General features: G+C 45.6%; 1 protein-coding gene across 1 annotated transcript in view; it reads right to left on the bottom strand.

The window, feature by feature from the left end:
• abcb7 (ATP-binding cassette, sub-family B (MDR/TAP), member 7) overlaps positions 1–15,659 on the bottom strand; it is a 206,700-nt gene that overhangs the window by 143,313 nt on the left and 47,728 nt on the right. Inside the window, exon 8 of the mRNA XM_028815415.2 lies at positions 164–338. Coding sequence (XP_028671248.2) covers positions 164–338 — 175 coding nt within the window. The remainder of the gene's footprint in view (positions 1–163; positions 339–15,659) is intronic.

Here is a 15,659-nt window from a genome sequence, read left to right as displayed (position 1 = left end):
TACCAGCAACATTCTTATACTTCTAAATATATCTAACAGTAGTCTATGAAACATTTTTAAAATATTCTTAAGGAGAGACAGCTTTTATATTGAACATTTATTGACCTACAACTGGCACTAGTGAAATAAATGGAAAACAATTATTATTAACATTGTTCCTGACCTGCAATTATTCCATTACTAGCAAGCACCATGATAGCTGTAAGTCCAATGCTAAAAATAGCATTTTGGCCAAAGTTCAGCATAGCTAGCGTTGAGGTAGTCTTCAATGAGGAAGTTTCATAGACTTTCATAAATGCATCATATCTATCTGCTTCATATTTTTCATTGTTGAAATACTAAGGAAGAGAAAAAAAAACATACAATTACAAAAAATTTTAAAGATGTTTATAATGTTTAAAACATTTGCCTTTTGTAGCACTCCATAAAAATTGCATACTCTCACACTACTTGCTGTTGTTGTGTAGTACCTATTTAACAGCTTTGACATTACAGTATATACTAATTTTTGTGTCTGAAGCCCAGGGGCTCTGCCCCCTCGAAGTCTACCCCTGTAAAGACCTTTTGTATTTTAGCATGATACTAAAGACATGAGAGTCGCATGAAAGAGATAACTCTTTTTAAAGGAGCACAGGTGTCAGGGGGCAGGATATCCTTCTATAGTGTACCTGAATGCTGCATAAAGCTTTTGTTTTTTTCTGTCAACTTTATTATTCTATGTGAAGAGTAAATGCATTTGCATTTCCATTTATGTTAAAAGTTCTCATCAATGATGGATATACTCCAGTGTTGCACCCAGAGGAAAACAATGTAGTTAATGTAGTTAGGTTATGAAGAAATAGCTGTAGCAAAGAATTTTGCATTTAAAAAATTACTTTCAATTTTTTATTCTCAGAAATATATAATAATTTTGTGTCAGTTTAACAAGCAGTATTGAAGCCTAGAGAGTAGTGAGCAACTTTTGTTGTTAACAGAAATATATGCAGTGACAAGTTCTGTATTTTGGTCATTTATCTTTGAGAATGCCTATTTATTTCATGTTATGAATAAGGAACTCATGCACTAGTAAAATAGTTTTTATTTAATAAAAACTTGTTTTTGAAATGAATTCTTAATTTTACTTTTTGCTTTAAAAGGGTGGAAGATGGCGTAGTGGTGGCTCTGAGGCTATGGATCTCTGCCGGTAATCAAAAGGTTGTCAGTTCGAATCCCATAAAAGTGATTCCACTCTGTTAAGCCCTTGAGCAAGGCCCTTAAACTGAAATTACTTCATCCTGGGTATGATGTTAACCTGTATCCAGCCCTGCAAGAAGGTCCACCATCTTGCAAGGGAAATTCGGGGGGTTGGTGGCAGGATTGGCACTCTAGCCACTGTAAACATAAAAAAAAAAAAGAAAACCTCACATCTTTCCACTCCATCTGAACTAGTGTGGTGCTGAGGTGTCACATGTTGCATGACAGCATTTGAGTCTAAAATAGGGATCCTGAAGTGGTTTGTCATGTGGTGGGTGCAGCAATATGCAGTATCAGGGCATGCTCCCAATCTCTCGCTCTCTCTACTTTAAAATACAGGCAGTGTAAAAGCATTATACCCACAAATATCCATCCATTCATCCATTTTCCAACCCGCTGAATCTGAACACAGGGTCACGGGGCTCTGCTGGAGCCAATCCCAGCCAACACAGGGCGCAAGGCAGGAACCAATCCCGGGCAGGGTGCCAACCCACGGCAGGACACACACACACACACACACACACACACACACACACACACACACACACCAAGCACACACTAGGGCCAATTTGGAATCGCCAATCCACCTAACCCGCATGTCTAATTTTGTTAATAAATCTAAGTTCAAAAACAAGCACTTTTGTCAAGACAGCAGAAAAACTACTAAAGGGTTTTTTTTAAAACTTTTTTCACAAAGCCTGGCACTATAGCATATACAGGGCATCCAGAAAGTATTCACAGCGCATCACTTTTTCCACATTTTGTTATGTTACAGCCTTATTCCAAAATGGATTAAATTCATTTTTTTCCTCAGAATTCTGCACACAACACTCCATAATGACAACGTGAAAAAAGTTTACTTGAGGTTTTTGCAAATTTATTAAAAATAAAAAAATTGAGAAAGCACATGTACATAAGTATTCACAGCCTTTGCTCAATACTTTGTCGATGCACCTTTGGCAGCAATTATAGCCTCAAGTCTTTTTGAATATGATGCCACAAGCTTGGCACACCTATCCTTGGCCAGTTTCGCCCATTCCTCTTTGCAACACTTCTCAAGCTCCATCAGGTTGGATGGGAAGCGTCAGTGCACAGCCATTTTAAGATCTCTCCAGAGATGTTCAATCAGATTCAAGTCTGGGCTCTGGCTGGGCCACTCAAGGACATTCACAGAGTTGTCCTGAAGCCACTCCTTTGATATCTTGGCTGTGTGCTTAGGGTCGTTGTCCTGCTGAAAGATGAACCGTCGCCCCAGTCTGAGGTCAAGAGCGCTCTGGAGTAGGTTTTCATCCAGGATGAACATCTCTGTTCATTGCTGCAGTCATCTTTCCCTTTATCCTGACTAGTCTTCCAGTCCCTGCCGCTGAAAAACATCCCCACAGCAGGATGCTGCCACCACCATGCTTCACTGTAGGGATGGTATTGGCCTGGTGATGAGTGGTGCCTGGTTTCCTCCAAACGTGACACCTGACATTCACACCAAAGAGTTTAATCTTTGTCTCATCAGACCAGAGAATTTTCTTTCTCATGGTCTGAGAGTCCTTCAGGTGCCTTTTGGCAAACTCCAGGTGGGCTGCCATGTGCCTTTTACTAAGGAGTGGCTTCCGTCTGGCCACTCTACCATACAGGCTTGATTGGTGGATTGCTGCAGAGATGATTGTCCTTCTGCAAGGTTCTTCTCTCACCACAGAGGACCTCTGGAGCTCTGACAGAGCGACCATCAGGTTCTTGGTCACCGCCCTGACTAAGGCCCTTCTCCCCCGATCGCTCAGTTTAGATTGCCGGCCAGCTTTAGGAAGAGTCCTGGTGGTTTCGAACTTCTTCCACTTATGGATGATGGAGACCACTGTGCTCATTGGGACCTTCAAAGCAGCAGAAATTTTTCTGTAACCTTCCCCAGATTTGTGCCTCGAGACAATACTGTCTCAGAGGTCTACAGACAATTCCTTTGACTCCATGCTTGGTTTGTGCTCTGACATGAACTGTCAACTGTGGGACCTTAGACAGGTGTGTGCCTTTCCAAATCATGTCCAATCAACTGAATTTACCACAGATGGACTCCAATTAAGCTGCAGAAACATCTCAAGGATGATCAGGGGAAACAGGATACACCTGAGCTCAATTTTGAGCTTCATGGCAAAGGCTGTGAATACTTATGTACATGTGCTTTCTGTATTTTTTTTATTTTTAATAAATTTGCAAAAATCTCAAACTTTTTTCACATTGTCATTATGGGGTGTTGTGTGTAGAATTCTGGAGGAAAAAAATGAATTTAATCCATTTTGGAATAAGGCTGTAACATACCAAAATGTGGAAAAAGTGATGCTCTGTAAATACTTTCCGGATGCACTGTAGCAGCACAGAACAACTAAAATCTTAAAATTATACCAACCAGCAGAACCTTTACATAATATTTCCCCCATTTCTCTACTTCTTCTCAACACTCATTGTGGTCTTAACAGATTTTTTGTCAGAAACACCAGCATGTCAACACTTGCTAGTTTAGGACATGAATGTTGACACATGACTGTACTGCCCACAGCACTAACCAGTCTCACTGATGGCAAGCTCATGGCTGGAATGCACAAGAATTTACAAGCCAGTTTGTTCAGCATTCAAAAGTTATTATTGTGTACTAGGGCTGTCAAATTAGCCAAAAAAACAAGGTATAAATATTCAAACTAAAAATAAGTACATATCTCAATATATTCAAACTTAGGTTACTGATGCTGGGTGTTAGATGTATGTTTGTTCTTGCAAGAACAGAGACCAACATAATTTATAAAAATCTGAGTGGTACATAGGCAACTGTCATTTAAAAATTAGAGCCATCAAAATCTAACGCAGCAGCACTGCTTCTTGTTTTAAGTCTACTACTGACAGCTAGATGCTTACCTTTAAATCACAAAGCCTGTTTGGTACGAAAGTACGAACTTAACCCTCAACGCAATTGCTCAACTGTTCCTACAGATGCGCCCTGTACCCTCACAAACAGTGTTTTCCCCTGAGTCAAGATCAGATCAGTGAATCTTTCTTCACTAACAAATGGCCTACGGCTGCTGGACCCTACGACTCTGCTCAACACCCAGTCCACGCAAACACTGAACAGATTAGGGAGCAAGAACACACCTCTGACGAACCCCAGAATCAACTGGGAAAAACACAGAGGGTTCTGCATCCACTCTGCACAGCACGCACAGTACCAGTATATAGGCCAGCCATGATGTCCAGCAACTGTGGGGGGGATCCCACAAAGTCTCAGGATGTCCCACAGGGCAGCTTGACCACCTGAGCCAAACACTTTATGAAAATCAACAAAGGCTACAAAGAAACTCCTCCAATATTATTTGGACTCCATGAGAACCCTTAGTGCCAGGATGCAGTCAACAGTAGACTTCTTAGCCGTAAAATCAGACTGCTCCGGTCACTAGTAAGTGAGCAATTGATCACAGATTCCTATTGAGGATGACCCTAGCGAAGACCTTACCTGCACGAAGAGCAATGTTATCCCCCTGTATTTGCTGCAATCTGGGCATCACCTTACCCTTACCAGATAGGGATGGCAAGTCCTGTTTTCCACTCAGTTGGGGTGATGCCTGCAAGAAGGACAGCCTTACCACGAGTATGGAAAATTTCACCCTGGATACCACAGATCCCTGCAGCCTTCCCTACCCTTAGCTGGTTCACCACCACCTGTGCAATCCCAGTGAGACTGAGTGGTTCACAGCTATTTGGAAGAACTGTGGACCCAGAAATGTCTAATGTCCTAGCCGGGGGATCAGCTTTAAACAACTGCTGAAAGTTGCCAGCCCACTGGGTCACAGCGTCATCTTTAAGGACCATCGTCTGCCTTGACCGCAACTCTCAGAGGAACAGATTCTGATGTCCATAATGCTTTGATTCCTCTGTAAGCAGGATATGGGTCATTAGACCATAGATGGTGTGTCACTTGCTCACAGATTCTTCTAACAAATGCCTCCTTATCTGCCCCTCGGAGCCCTCACAGCCATCCTTCTTAGTTCCCGATACTGAACAGAGTTACTATTAACTCCTCTTGATGATATCCAGGGTGCCCTGGATGAAACACCTCCTTCTGAGAACACCGGCAACACCAACAAAGCCCTCAGCAACTTTCAGTGTCTTGTTACAGAAGGTCTCCCACATCACATTAGGATCAGCAGTCACACCCAAATCTGTATGTTCCACACACAAACTGCATGCATACTCATTAGAAACAGCCTGATCTTAGAGTCTGGCCAGTTCTAGACTCATTCTCCTTGTAGGTGGTAACCTACTGGACCTAAGCTGGATCTTCAAAGTTGCAACAACAAGACTGTGGTCAGAATTGAATTGAATATCTTTATTGTTATTGTACAAGTACAATGAAATTGGATACCATCCTATTGGTGCAAAACAGCAAGAAATTATAAAACTACAAAAGCATATAAATATGAAGATTTATAAAAAGAGATTCTAAAAGTGGAAAAGCAAAACATACATTACACAATGAGATATTTTCCACATTCTGCTGGTATTGTTTTGCATACTTTGTTTCTTTTAAAAGTTTAACCGCGTGAGCATCATTTAGTGCAATCACAGCCTTTTGGTAAAAGTTATTTTTTAGTCTATTTGTCCATTTTGTTCCTTTTAAAAGTTTAACCGTGTGAGCATCATTTAGTGCAGTCACAGCCTTTTGGTAATTTAGTCTATTTGTCCATGTTTTTATTGTCCTGAAGCATCTGCCTGAAGGCAGCAGTTCGATAATAATAATTGTGCTGTGGGCCTTTTTCAGGCAGCGGGAACTGTAAAGATCTTCCAAGGATGGAAGATGACATTCGATGATCTTCTGAGCAGTGGTGATGACCCTCTGGAGCACTTTCCTCTCTGATGCAGTGCAGCTGGTAAACCACACACAGATGCAATGAGTCAATATGCTTTATATGGAGCAACAGTAGAAGGACATGAGCAGTTTTTGGGTGAAATAGTTCTTCCTGAGGATCCTCAGAAGTAAAGTTTTTGCTATGCCTTCTTTACCAGCTCTGTGGTGTTTTCACTCCAATTCAGGTTCTCCTCTACATGCACACCCAGGAACTGGAAGTTCAAAAACCTCTATACACAACCCCTGTCAATGAAAAGGGGCTGGATATTAGTTTTCTTCCTCCTAAAGTTGACGATCAGCTCCTTGGTTTTGGTGGTATTAATACCAGATTGTTGTCTCTGCACCACCCTGACAACCGTTCCACTTCATCTCAATAAGCAGATTCATCCCCCCAAGATGTGCCCCACTACAGTGGTGTCATCTCCAAATTTGATGAAGTTGTTGCTGGAGTATGCAGGGGTGTAGTCATGGATGTAGAGGGTGAAGAGAAGGGGGCTCAGCACATTGCCCTGAGGTGAACCAGTGCTAAGGCTGAGAAGATGTGGAGCATCTTATCCTTGGAAGCAATCAGAGAGGAAGTCAATAATTCAGAGGCATTGACGCAACCCCAGATCTGTCAGTTTTGTCACCAGTTTATGAGGGACAATGGCATTAAATGCAGAGCTTAAGTCTACAAAGAGCAACCCAGAGTAACTCCCCTTCTGCTCTAGGTGGGTTAGGACAGTATGGAGAGTTGTGGCTATGGCATCCACTGTAGACCTGTTTGCCCTGTAAGCATATTGGTGTGTGTCTAACATTGGGTGAAGGCTTGAAATGATGCGAGTTTGGACCTGTTTCTCAAAGCACATCATGATCACAGGAGTAAGTGCCACTGGATGGTAGGCCCTTAGACTGCTGGTGGTAGACTTTTTTGGCAGTAGAACTACAATACAGGACTTCAGGCAGGGTGGAATGGAAGACTGGGATAAGGACTGGTTGAAGATCTTGGTGAAGACCCCAGCCAGCTGATTTGTTCAATCTAACAGCCCTCAACCACAGACACCATCAGGTCCAACAGCCTTCCTTGGGTTCACTGTCATCAGTGTGCACCTCACCTCATGCTCCACCACCACGAGGATGTGGCTGTTTGGGTTGGTGGATGTGATGTAGCTGTCTCTAGTGACTTTACCTCGAAGCGGGCAAAGAAGCGTCACTGTCAACAGCCAAGGTGTTGCTGGATTTATAGCTGGTGAAGTGCTGAACCCCCTGTCACAGCTGCCTGTATTGTTACTATAGATGCAGTCCTCAATCCTCCTCTTGTAAACAGCCTTAGACTTTTTTATGCCTTTCACAAATTGGGCACTTCTGTAGACCCTACAGTTCTATAGAAGCCTCCAGCTCCTTCAACACACTATGAGTATTAGAGTACTAAGTCCAGCTGCACAAAGCACTGGAACCAGGATCCAGCAATCCACAGCCCCTGATTTTTTGCAAAGTCAAGGAAGATGGAGCCACTTTCACCATGGTCACCAGACCCACAAGGACCAACACAATCCACTTAGCCAGCTCTGTCAGAGTCAGCAGTTGCAATGAAGTCACCCATGACAGGAGGATTGTCACCTCACAGACACCTATCAACCACCGAGCAAAGTTGCAAACAGAATGTTTCCTTCGCTAAGACATCACTCACCACTGTCAGAGCATACACTGAGACAACAGACAAGGCCCCCAGAGAGTGCCTTAATCTAAGTCTCATAATAAACTTGTTGAATGGAGTGACATCAGACACCACCAGAAGGAGCAAATCTGCCACAGCAACAGCCCTGAGTATGACGGCCATCAGGGCAACCAATGCTATTATCTTTGCGGAGTTAATTGAAGCTCTAATTAGGGCTCTCGACAGACATATTGAGGAGTATTAATACCAGATTGTTGTCTCTGCACCACCCTGACAACCGTTCCACTTTATCTCAATAAGCAGATTCATCCCCCCAAGATGTGCCCCACTACAGTGGTGTCATCTCCAAATTTGATGAAGTTGTTGCTGGAGTATGCAGGGGTGTAGTCATGGATGTAGAGGGTGAAGAGAAGGGGGCTCAGCACATTGCCCTGAGGAGAACCAGTGCTGAGGCTGAGAAGATGTGGAGCATCTTATCCTTGGAAGCAATCAGAGAGGAAGTCAATAATTCAGAGGCATTGACGCAACCCCAGATCTGTCAGTTTTGTCACCAGTGTATGAGGGACAATGGCATTAAATGCAGAGCTTAAGTCTACCAAGAGCAACCCAGAGTAACTCCCCTTCTGCTCTAGGTGGGTTAGGACAGTATGGAGAGTTGTGGCTATGGCATCCACTGTAGACCTGTTTGCCCTGTAAGCATATTGGTGTGTGTCTAACATTGGGTGAAGGCTTGAAATGATGCGAGTTTGGACCTGTTTCTCAAAGCACATCATGATTACAGGAGTAAGTGCCACTGGATGGTAGGCCCTTAGACTGTGCGTACACACAGAAAAACCCAGATGCAGGAATCTGTACGTACACAAACTTCCACGTTCTTCCGCTACATAAATCCCGATCACCGTGAAAAGTAATGCACACGCACGCGCCTTCTGTCCCGCCCCAACTCCTCCCAGAATTACGCCTCTTTGAATATGCAAATCAATATAAATAGCCTTCTGTGAAAAGACAATGGGAAAAGCACGGGGGAAAATATAAGAATTTCAGCGAACACCAAGTGGAGGCAAAGGAAAAACGTACTATTTGTTGGTTTAAACAGTGGTATAAACAACAAAATGAAGTTGATTGAGTGACAGAGTGTCGGAGAAACTCGAAAGCTCAAGTTCACAAAGTCGCACAGTGCCCGAAATAAAAAAGAAGTCACATATCAAAGTCGCCGTGAAAAGGCGAGTCGTAGCCCACCGTCTGAGTGTCACATGAAAGCTTATTAGGGTACAGACAAAAAAAATAGGCACACTGTGGGGAAAAAAGCACGAAATGTCAACTTTAATCTCGAAATTTCCACTTTAATCACATAGTTTATTTTGCCATTAAAGTAGAACATCATAAACTTCATCTTAAAATCGTTTAATTTACTAGTTTCTCAAATCCCATTGTAACTAAAGTAGCACGTTAAATGCTTTGTTCTGTATTCGATCTTCTATGTGCTTGTTATGGTGTATAAAATCTGTACATTATGGTTTAATTTTCCATTATATTTTGGTCAAGATAAAACAACAGATGAACTACAATTAAGACAAATCAAAGCAGGTTTTCTTACACCTCACTTTTAAAACAGCTGTTTCCAACATTGAAAGGAAGACATTCTGATGGCTCAATTATTTTATAACCTGGGAAAGGAAGCCTGAGCTGATACCTCAGGCTATTGATTACTTTATGAATGGACATCTGGGACAACATTTGGGTTTATGGCATGGGAAAGGGAAACTGAGGCAATATCAAAGAACTTTATTATCTGGGAAAGAGTTTGAGCAAAATTCATCAATCACATTGACAGCCAGCCAATCAGGTGCATGTGTTGTGAAAGCAAGGCATGATATTTCATAATAAAATATGCCTTGGTTTGGAAGAAGAGTAGAAGAGGAGAAGAAGAAAGTGAAGAAGGAGAAGAAGAGGAACAGACAAAGACGTCACTGGTCGTCAGAAAGGCATCATGAACATCGATTGCTAAATCAAACGCCTTCCTGGGACATTCAGCCTTCTCATCTGTAACTTTTTTGTAAGCTATTCCTAAAGACTATATATATTCAGACTTTCCTATCAGAACCTATTTTCTATTATTCTTTGTTCCAGTGGTATTATTATTATTCTTGTAATAAATACCATGCTGATTTTAACTTTATATGCTTTGTCTTAATGTCTAGGGTGATTGAATTAATAAGTTAGATTTCTTTGAGCACCTGGTGACAGCCAGATTTTTTGCCATTATTTCTGTGCTGCGAGGTTTATAAGGCTGAGAGTGAGGACGCCACTCAATAGAAGGGACAGTACGATAAAAAGAAGGTATTCTTGGCTGATAAATGGCCTATAGTCAAGAGTGCTGAGTCTTTGTATGTTTAAATGTATTCTTGTAGACCAAAAGTAATATTTAGGTCTGAGATATCACTAAAACATCGTATGTTGTTCGTGCCGATAATAAGTAAGTCTCTTGAAGTGCTGAGCGACAGGCTGATGTGTGGTTTAAAGTGGTAAGGGTTAATCAGCGTGTGTGTGTCATTCATGGGGCACTGTTATGGTTAGGGTCTGTGTGTGTGTGTGTTTATCTATGTGTGTGTGTGTTCATTTTAAAGTGCAACAGTAGACCAACCCGATAACGAACTTGACAAGAACATTTACCCTTGAGAAAACAGGTAAAGGGTAAGTATACTACGATAATACAGTGCTCTATGTGTTTGAATCACTACCTGCTTCTTAAATGGGCTTTCTTTTTCACGGACAGGACACATAATCCATTACATTCGTGATATTACAGCTCTCTGAATAATTAAAATACTGAGATGTATACGTGATATCTTTTTCATGATGATAGGAGTTAAAGCATGTTATTAAACATGGGAACACGGTGGCGCAGTGCTTGTTCATGTCTCACGCAAGAGGCTTGCTGCGCCATGCGCGATCTTCGATGAAATAATTTATTACAGAAGTACTGTCTTTTTCAAACGTACTAACCTCCAATTCCTGTCCTTACTTTTCTTTCTCCAAATACCCAATCGCCACACAATCAGCTCTGTAATAGACGTGAAGCCATTTGTAAGCTCAGAATGCCGATTCTTCAAAACTTTTAAGGAACACTGAAATATCTTCATAGTACATGTTTAATTATTCTATCCATCTATCCTTCCAGTGTCGCGTCAGCACCAGCAAGAATACAACGCAATGCAGGAACAATCCCTGAACTAGCTAGCGCTACGGCACCATGTCCATCCATCCATCCATCCATTGTCTCCCGCTTATCCGAGGTCGGGTCGCGGGGGCAGCAGCTTGAGCAGAGATGCCCAGACTTCCCTCTCCCCGGCCACTTCTTCTAGCTCTTCCGGGAGAATCCCAAGGCGTTCCCAGGCCAGTCGAGAGACATAGTCCCTCCAGCGTGTCCTGGGTCTTCCCCGGGGCCTCCTCCCGGTTGGACGTGCCCAGAACACCTCACCAGGGAGGCGTCCAGGAGGCATCCTGATCAGATGCCCGAGCCACCTCATCTGACTCCTCTCGATGCGGAGGAGCAGCGGCTCTACTCTGAGCCCCTCCCGGATGACTGAGCTTCTCACCCTATCTTTAAGGGAAAGCCCAGACACCCTGCGGAGGAAACTCATTTCAGCCGCTTGTATTTGCGATCTCGTTCTTTCGGTCACTACCCATAGCTCATGACCATAGGTGAGGGTAGGAACATAGATCGACTGGTAAATTGAGAGCTTCGCCTTGCGGCTCAGCTCCTTTTTCACCATGACAGACCGATGCAATGCCTGCATTACTGCGGATGCCGCACCGATCCGCCTGTCGATCTCACGCTCCATTCTTCCCACACTCGTGAACAAGACCCCGAGATACTTGAACTCCTCCACTTGGGGCAGGATCTCGCTACCAACCCTGAGAGGGCACTCCACCCTTTTCCGGCTGAGGACCATGGTCTCGGATTTGGAGGTGCTGATTCTCATCCCAGCCGCTTCACACTCGGCTGCGAACCGATCCAGAGAGAGCTGAAGATCACGGCCTGATGAAGCAAACAGGACAACATCATCTGCAAAAAGCAGTGACCCAATCCTGAGCCCACCAAACCGGACCCCCTCAACACCCTGGCTGCGCCTAGAAATTCTGTCCATAAAAGTTATGAACAGAATCGGTGACAAAGGGCAGCCCTGGCGGAGTCCAACTCTCACTGGAAACGGGTTCGACTTACTGCCGGCAATGCGGACCAAGCTCTGGCACCGATCGTACAGGGACTGAACAGCCCTTATCAGGGGGGCCGGTACCCCATACTCTCGGAGTACCCCCCACAGGATTCCCCGAGGGACACGGTCGAATGCCTTTTCTAAGTCCACAAAACACATGTAGACTGGTTGGGCAAACTCCCATGCACCCTCCAGGACCCTGCTAAGGGTATAGAGCTGGTCCACTGTTCCGCGACCAGGACGAAAACCACACTGTTCCTCCTGAATCCGAGGCTCGACTATCCGACGGACCCTCCTCTCCAGGACCCCTGAATAGACTTTTCCAGGGAGGCTGAGGAGTGTGATCCCTCTGTAGTTGGAACACACCCTCCGATCCCCCTTCTTAAAGAGGGGGACCACCACCCCGGTCTGCCAATCCAGAGGCACTGTCCCTGATGTCCATGCGATGTTGCAGAGGCGTGTCAGCCAAGACAGTCCTACAACATCCAGAGCCTTGAGGAACTCCGGGCGTATCTCATCCACCCCCGGGGCCCTGCCACCAAGGAGTTTTTTGACCACCTCGGTGACCTCAGTCCCAGAGATGGGGGAGCCCACCTCTGAGTCCCCAGGCTCTGCTTCCTCATTGGAAGGCATGTTAATGGGATTGAGGAGGTCTTCGAAGTATTCCCCCCACCGACCCACAACGTCCCGAGTCGAGGTCAGCAGCGCACCATCCCCACCATATACAGTGTTGACACTGCACTGCTTCCCCTTCCTGAGACGCCGGATGGTGGACCAGAATCTCCTCGAAGCCGTCCGAAAGTCATTCTCCATGGCCTCCCCAAACTCCTCCCACGCCCGAGTTTTTGCCTCAGCAACCACCAAAGCCGCATTCCGCTTGGCCTGCCGGTACCTATCAGCTGCCTCCGGGGTCCCACAGGACAAAAGGGTCCTGTAGGACTCCTTCTTCAGCTTGACGGCATCCTTCACCGCCGGTGTCCACCAGCGGGTTCGGGGATTGCCGCCACGACAGGCACCGACCACCTTACGGCCACAGCTCCGGTCAGCTGCCTCAACAATAGAGGCACGGAACATTGCCCATTCGGACTCAATGTCCCCCACCTCCCTCGGGATGTGGTCGAAGTTCTGCCGGAGGTGGGAGTTGAAGCTACTTCTGACAGGGGGCTCTGCCAGACGTTCCCAGCAGACCCTCACAACACGTTTGGGCCTACCACGCCTGACCGGCATCCTCCCCCACCATCGAAGCCAACTCACCACCAGGTGGTGATCAGTTGACAGCTCCGCCCCTCTCTTCACCCGAGTGTCCAAGACATGTGGCCGCAAGTCCGACGACACGACCACAAAGTCGATCATCGAACTGAGGCCTAGGGTGTCCTGGTGCCAAGTGCACATATGAACACCCCTATGCTTGAACATGGTGTTCGTTATGGACAATCTGTGACGAGCACAAGTCCAATAACAAAACACCGCTCGGGTTCAGATCAGGGGGGCCATTCCTCCCAATCACGCCCTTCCAGGTCTCACTGTCATTGCCCACGTGAGCATTGAAGTCTCCCAGCAGAACGAGGGAGTCCCCAGAAGGTATGCCCTCTAGCACCCCCTCCAGGGACTCCAAAAAGGGTGGGTACTCCGAACTGCTGTTCGGTGCATACGCACAAACAACAGTTAGGACCCGTCCCCCCACCCGAAGGCGAAGGGAGGCTACCCTCTCGTCCACCGGGGTAAACCCCAATGTACAGGCTCCAAGTTGGGGGGCAATAAGTATACCCACACCTGCTCAGCGCCTCTCACCGGGGGCAACTCCAGAGTGGTAGAGAGTCCAGCCCCTCTCAAGGAGATTGGTTCCAGAGTCCAAGCTGTGTGTCGAGGTGAGTCCAACTATATCTAGCCGGAACCTCTCAACTTCGCGCACTAGCTCAGGCTCCTTCCCCTTCAGAGAGGTGACATTCCACGTCCCAAGAGCCAGTTTCTGTAGCCGAGGATCGGACCGCCAAGGTCCCCGCCTTCGGCCACCACCCAACTCACACTGCACCCGACCTCCTTGGCCCCTCCCATAGGTGGTGAGCCCATGGGAAGGGGGACCCACGTTGCCTCTTCGGGCTGTGCCCGGCCGAGCCCCATGGGTGCAGGCCCGGCCACCAGGCGCTCGCCATCGAGCCCCACCTCCAGGCCTGGCTCCAGAGTGGGGCCCCGGTGACCCGCGTCCGGGCAAGGGAAAACGCCGTCCAAAATTGTTTTTCTTCATAGGAGGTTTGTTTAACCACTCTTTGTCTCATCCCTCACCTAGGACCAGTTTGCCTTGGGTGGCCCTACCAGGGGCATAAAGCCCCGGACAACAGAGCTCCTAGGATCATTGGGACACGCAAACCCCTCCACCACGATAAGGTGACGGTTAAATATGTTTAATTATTAACAATAGATTATTTAAATGAAGTTAAAGTTTTATCTGTATAATATAATCAACATATTTTGCTGCATTTCATCTTAAAAATGATATCATCATCATATGTAAATACGCGCTTTATAAAGTGGCGCAGGGTGTACAATATTATAACTGTAGTGCAAGTTTACAGTGAGGTAATTGTACTTATAAGTACAAACAGTTCTACAAGGAGCACTTGATGGACTGATTGAGTGCGTTTATAGTTCTTGGGATGAAATGTTTTCTAAACCGCGAAGTCCGTACAGGAAAGTCTCTGAAGCATTTTTCCGTGGCTGAGGCAGCATCTGCTTCAGGCTGTATACCGATAATTCTCTTTCTGATCAGCTGCTGCTGTGATTCCCCACTCAGATACAGTGATATAAATACTCCGAGTGGTGCAGTGAGAGTAATATGGAAAAAGATCATCTGCTGTGGCAACCCTTAACGGGAGCAGCTGAAAGAAGAAGAGGATGCAGTGAGAGTAACAACACTAAAGCAGTTATGCTATTTGGAATACTATGGCTATTCCCTGGACCATTATATTGCTGCAGGTTAATTACAATCAGATGCATTACACTAATAAACAATATGCAGTTAGTTTCAGTGTATTTATAAAGCCGCATCAGGAATGTGGATCTAAGAAAGAAAGGGTGACCACACAGGAACTGTAGCACTGCTTTGACGCTGGGTGCCGCCAGTCTGCAAAACCGAGCGGAGAAATTGCGTATGTCAGGGTATGAGGTACCGTGGAAATGTGCGCGGCTTTATGCCAAGTTTAGGTTTTATACATCGCGATTTGAGCGTGGAAACGTTCGTACGCAACACTTCTGTGCGTACGCACCGTTTATACATGAGGCCCCAGGTCTTTAGAGTTCTGGTGCTTCCTGTTTTTCTATATAGTTGTGAGACATAGACGCGATCCACTGACCTGAGACAAAGACTGGACTCCTTCGGTGCTGTGTCTCTTTGGAGAATCCTTGGGTACTGCTGGTTTGACTTTGTTTCTAATTAGTGGTTGCTCACAGAGTCACAAATGAAGCATATCACATCACCTGTACTGTAAGGGAGTGTCAGTTACGACAGTACAGCTATGTGACGCGATTCCCCAAGGGTGATCCAGCTCATAGGATCCCCATGGTCTAGGACCCGAGTGACTGGACCAGGCTAAGGGGGCGCACACACTTAACACTTGGTTGCGGCAGATAGATGGTCATTTTTTGGGGGGGTTACTGAACTGTGTGTCTGCCT

The sequence above is a fragment of the Erpetoichthys calabaricus genome, chromosome 12, assembly GCF_900747795.2.
Source record: "Erpetoichthys calabaricus chromosome 12, fErpCal1.3, whole genome shotgun sequence".
In the NCBI taxonomy this organism is placed as follows: Eukaryota; Metazoa; Chordata; class Cladistia; order Polypteriformes; family Polypteridae; genus Erpetoichthys; species Erpetoichthys calabaricus.
The sequence above is the reverse complement of the archived record's forward strand: the minus strand, read 5'-3'. Positions and strand labels throughout refer to the sequence as shown.